This window comes from Drosophila virilis, chromosome 3, assembly GCF_030788295.1.
Source record: "Drosophila virilis strain 15010-1051.87 chromosome 3, Dvir_AGI_RSII-ME, whole genome shotgun sequence".
In the NCBI taxonomy this organism is placed as follows: Eukaryota; Metazoa; Arthropoda; class Insecta; order Diptera; family Drosophilidae; genus Drosophila; species Drosophila virilis.
Genome location: NC_091545.1, coordinates 21,571,246 through 21,577,032, shown reverse-complemented (window position 1 = coordinate 21,577,032; position 5,787 = coordinate 21,571,246). Strand labels below are relative to the sequence as shown.

At 39.0% G+C, this 5,787-nt stretch overlaps 1 protein-coding gene across 13 annotated transcripts in view; it reads right to left on the bottom strand.

Moving 5' to 3' along the window:
- The window catches only part of Ank2 (Ankyrin 2), a 61,974-nt gene that overhangs the window by 37,748 nt on the left and 18,439 nt on the right, over positions 1 to 5,787 (bottom strand). For all 13 annotated transcript variants that reach the window (XM_070208002.1, XM_070207998.1, XM_070208001.1 and 10 more), the window contains 3 exons: positions 3,268 to 5,727; positions 3,101 to 3,199; positions 2,958 to 3,038 (listed from right to left, as the gene is read on the bottom strand). In XM_070208002.1, coding sequence (XP_070064103.1) covers positions 2,958 to 3,038; positions 3,101 to 3,199; positions 3,268 to 5,727 — 2,640 coding nt within the window. The remainder of the gene's footprint in view (positions 1 to 2,957; positions 3,039 to 3,100; positions 3,200 to 3,267; positions 5,728 to 5,787) is intronic.

The window sequence follows — 5,787 nt, the reverse complement described above, 5'->3', positions numbered from 1 at the left end:
CTGTTTGAGGCGTTCCAGGATAGCGCAATTTTAAGAAGTAGAAACAAGGCAATATTAAGACAGTTAACACCTATTACAAACAAACAAACCAAACTTATATGGTGGGTTAGTTTATATACACAGTGCAATTGATCAGGCGTTCAGAATTCGCCGCATAACTACAAGCTGTACGCCAAAAAACCCAGCAGCAGGCACAAACATGCAATTTGTGGTACGATATAAGTAAATGCGCTTGTTAAATAACATAGTTAGTTTGAAAAGCAGCACAAAATGTCTGGATAGACAGATGGCAGAGAGCAATCGATATTCTCTTATATCATTTACTCTAGTATGCTTTATATGAAGTCGTGGATTCCTTGCCCTATTCTGCTGTAGCCTCGTCTCAATTCAAATACATTCAACAAAACTGAACTATAAATTTGTTTGATTACGTTTGCATATTTTTCACAAGAATATTTAAGCAATATGTATGTATGTTTAATTGTTTGGAACAAACTAAAAAGACAAAATTAGCAAGTACTGCAAGTATAATTATGCCACGACATCATATGTCACATACGTTAATGCGATATGCTCTCAAAAATGGACAATACGATGCCAAGTATTGTAAATATTTTTTCAATCTAACTATTACATTTACATATACATATACATTATACATAGTATGTTGCCAATTAGATAAGGAAGCGCGTTAGAGGTGCATACAAATCAACTTAGAGTGTGGTTTTTGTTGTTGTTGTTGTTGTTAAAAGCCGGAAATGCAAAATGCAAATAATCTATAAACTAAACGATTTATACGATTTATTCTATGCATGTTTACGTAACCGCTACTGTGAATTTTAATGTTATTTAATTTTTTATTTATTTTTTTTTTTTGTATACTAAACATTTAGTTAGGATATTCGTGGTTTAGATGAGAGTACAATGCTTTTTCGTTGAGGACTCACAAAAATTACGAAAAGCAACAAAGAATATAATTATTTGCACAAATCAAATAAATTAAAAATATTGGAAACTTAAAGCCATGGTGGTTTTGAGATATTGAAATTGGTATTGGAGTGCTGAATGCGGCATATTGGGATCGAAATGCATGAGATCACAATGGAATTGGACAATTTCGTGTCGCTCAACTCATTTAAGATCACAATACACATTACGTTTCACATATGTTTTTTATGTAGCTCGAATTGAAATTTCGAAAATCGGTATGCCAAAAGTGTTTATCTTAATGAAAAAAATCGTATACTACAAGTTCTCTGTACATTGTTATATGTACTTATATGTACAAAAAAAAAAGAAATAATTATTGGCTTAACTTGTAATTGTACTTAATGTATTTTTAAGTTATACAAATTGAATCAATTATTGTAGCTTGCAGTATTTGACAAAAACATAAACTGAATTGCTTAAATAATTGTTAAAAATTGCAAACGTAATTGTCGTTCTTCATGGTAGATAAAAACAATTATTTTATGATTATATCACTAAAAAGATAGAGAATTGGATGTAGAGAGACCTATTAGCGATACCCATCATATTTGTTAGGGACTTTTTTGATTTTTAACCATTACAAAGGCAACTTTTCAAATTGATTGCACAAAACTTGCTTTTGAGAACTTACCATAAATTACAATACTTAAAGTTACTTTAGTGTTGTTTGTTTTTTTTTTTTAACGTTTAGTGTAGTTTATTTAATCTAGATTTGGAAATGTCTTGTTTTGTATTTTAATTGATTTATTAATGCATTGAATAAACCACAAACAACAACTCAACGCTACAATGCTCGGTTACTAAATTGTATTTAATATTTAATTCAACAAATGCACAAGAAACACAAATAAATTAGGACACAATTATGGGTGTCTGGCCAGAAGACGGCGTATTCACAAGAAAATTAGCTACGTATTACCGTCACGCGTACTTGGGAAATACAAATGTGTAACTAAATCTGCGACAAAGTTTCGCTAGCTGCCGCACTACACGCAAATGAACGAAACAAATTAAATTAAGTATACGCCAGCGCGTACCTCTTGTCGATTGCTTTGTGGCCTGCGCAATGACATAAGTGTGCAACATTGTGCACCTCAGACTTAGAGGAGGTGAGGCAAGCTATTAAATAAAGCATACACTGCCTATATCTATCTAGATCTAGCAATATTCAATTAAATTTTGTTATTTTGAGCAATTTATTTGTTTGATATGTTGTAAAACCTTTGAAACTATGCGTAGCCAAAAGAATGCAATCGTTTTATCGATTCGGACTGACTCGCAGACGGATATTAAGTGTTGACATTGTCACTTTTGAATGTTAGTTGGTCACAATAACAAAGGCGCCACATAAAATGTAAAATATTAGGAATTTTCACGGCCTTTGTTTTCCTCATTTCCACGACCTTTAGCTGGAAGCGGGCGCAGATAATTGGATTTAGCTAACCAAATGTTGGTACAGTACTGCGTTTCAACGGTATCACGACATTTTCTTTGTGAGCTATTTGTCACCACCTGCTGGCCATTCACTCGCTGAGCTTCAAACTTAAGTTGCGAATTATGGTTTTTTCACTTAGAGACTTTTTTGATTAAGATATACACACTAGCAGTTCGTTGGTTATGCTTTACAATTAATTGTTAACAATGAACTATTTTGTCGTTTCCATTGAGTCGTTTTTAATGAATGGTTGTTTGCATACAAAAAGCCTTTGGATTTTAGTTCAAACGAAATGAGTTCAACATAACAATAAGAGAAACATAAAACAATTACTTGTACTAACATAAATGTTGGTCGATAAACAAAAGAATACACTACAGATGGCTCAAAAATCATATGAGAAAACAAGAAACGGGGTGTTACGAGTTCATTTTCTTTTACCAAAAAGGCAAACATAAAACGTTGGTAAATCAATTTACATAACAAATACGTTTATTGCATAAAAGAGGCAGCAATTTTAACGTGCACTTACCAACTGTGGAAATGGCAGCAACACGCTCAAAGGTCGACTCTGTAGTTGTGTGCAGCGTGGTCACAGTGTCGGCTAGATAATCTACATAGTTAAATATTTCAATCAGTTAATTTGGTAACTTTATGAATTTTTGCTCAATTTACCTCGCTCTAGCTCGCCCAGATCGGTTTGCTCCTCCTGCTTCTCAGTTTTGGCATCACTCGGTGTGGGTGGCGGAGTTTGGGAGTCTGGAATGTCGCTCGCTAGAAATTCCATAAAAAATTGCATAAGCATAATTATTTTATACGGTACTCATTGCCACTTAGCCCACCTATCTGTTTGAGCTCATCTGACATTTCGATTAAACCCTCGCTCATCTTTTTTGTTATCGTATCACCCACATATTTGCAAAACTCCGCATCGGTAAGCGACTTACGCGGCTCAATGGGCAGCGGTGCACAGAGACCCGCTTCCTTAACGATGTCGCTCAATGGAACAGTGGCTCGTTTGTCGAATGTATCACTATCGTATGAGCCGATGTCTTTAACAGCACTGGGCAGCTGTGTCTGTTGTTCCATGGTTAGGAAATCGGCGGTCAACTTGCGTGTGGCAAATGGTGATACTTCACCAATTGGCGCCGCCGACTCAATCCCATCTTCTGAAACGATCTTTGTTTCGGGCTCTAATTTAGTGGTTGTTGTTTCCTTATCTATGGTAGCGATAGCAGTAGGTTCGTTGGCAGCAAGCTTTGGCTGATTGATTTCAGGCAAGATTGTCGCTTCAGCGCTAGGCGCTGTGATCTTTTGAGGCTGAGACTCCAGCTGGGTTTGCTGCTCCATGTGAAGAAAGTCCGCTGTAAGCTGACGTTCCTTAAGTGTGTGCTGTGCTGATATTTCAGCTGGCTTCAATGTTTCCTCAACTAATGATTTTCTGGGTCCAACTACTGGTATTTTGCTAGCAGGAGGCGCTGACTTTACAGTTATCACTGATTCGGGCTCAGAAGCTGTTGATGTCTGGCTGGACTCGAGCATCTTCTCAGTTGCACTATGCATGCTGGGCAGTTGACTCTGCTGTTCCATGCTAAGGAAATCATGAGTTTGCTTGTGAGTATCAAGTACGATGTGCTCCTCGATTTTGTGGAATGTCTCGACAACTTCGGCAACCTTTTCTGCGACTTTGTCTTCCTTTTTAGACAATTTTGGTAGTTCTTGTTGAGCTGTAGTTAAAGGCTCCTCGTTTGTGCCGGCGAGCTCCACCACCTTGCTAGCTATTTCCAGGGGCTTTTCAGTTTTGATTAGTCTATCTTCGAGTTTGTGGAAAGTGTGAATCAGATCGGTCAACTTTTCAGTTACAGTTTCGGCCTTGGCAGCAATTTCCGGTTGCTCTTTGGGAGACTCGCTAGCCATTCCAGATGTCATTATGGTGGCAGTAGATAGAACAATATCATCAAAGACTTTCGTCTCTTTTTCTATCGGCTTCTCCACCGATTTTCTGGGCTCCACTTTAGGTATCTTACTTGCAGCCGGAGCTGCTTTATGCTCAGCAGCAGCTTTATGTTCAGCAGCAGCCGCCAGTTGCGCCTTTTGCTCAGCTTGCAGAAAATCTTGTGTCAACTGTCGTGCATCCACTTCGGCAATCTTTGCAGCGTCGCCAGTTTTGACTGGTATTTTGGAAAGATGCTTCTCCACTTTTGCTTCAGATGGTTTCTCAAAGTCAGATTCAGCTGCGGCACGAGGAGCCGCTGTAGGTTTAGGCGTGTCCTCGCTAGATTTCTTAACAGGTTTGGGTATATGTGTCTTTGGTTCTCCGCCGTGGAAATCGTATTTAACCTTTTTGGCCTCAAAATCAGCAATTTTTTCGTCAATCTTTGTGCTCTCTACAATTTGGACTGTTTTGGCGGACTCTTCAATGGATAAAGACTGTGCATCTTGTAGATGTTTTATGGTCTCGCTGACCTTCGTTGTTTCTTTGGCGGCCTCACTGGCCAGCACTGTGCTCTTCTCCTTGATCTCCTGTTTGCCACTCTCGAAAGAACTTATTATATTCTCCACCTTCTTACTGGCAGTTTCGGTTACCTCGCTAATGACCTGTTCGACCTCTCTAATCGTATCCTGTGCCATTGCTGCCACTGGACTTGTCTTTTCTTTGATCTCCTCTACGAATTTCTCGTGAACCGTGGCCGTTGTTGTGGCAGCTGGTAATTGGCTGCGCTTTTCGAATTCCAAGAAATCCTCGGTCATATCACGTGCTTCCTGGCGGGTAATTGTAGCCACTCGACTAGTGGTAGCCGTGTCCTTCTTGGCTGTCTTCTCAGCGGTGCTAATGTCCTGGATAATCTTATCAATCTTGTCTGGAGAAGGTACCTCTTCTTCCTCAGAGCTGCGCCCAGAAGTTTTCAACTTGTGCGTCAACTCCCTGTCAAATTCGGTTTTGCTCACTTCGGCCGAATCCATTTTGCCCATCTTCATTTTGATGACCTGCTCGGGCACAGTCGCCGTTTTTATTATGACATTGTCGGCGGGTAATTGCATTAGAATCTCCGATTCGTGATGTGCCTTTTTATCCTCAATCAAACTCTTGCGTTTGATTTCGGTTATCTCTCGAGTAATTTCCTTCTTTTGGGTTGAGGCTGGTATGGAGCGTTCCACTGAAAGACGTTTCACAATTTTCTCTCGGCGCTCGGCAACGGTTCGTTTTGCTGGCTCCTCATCGGACTCAGATTCTTCGACTTCCTTCTCCTCTGCGGAGTATTTAACTTCTTCGCGCTCATTGATTTGCTGGATTCGCTTGCCTAAAAATAAATATTTAGTTACTTACTTACTTTTTTACACCACAGAGTATCCGAGTATAT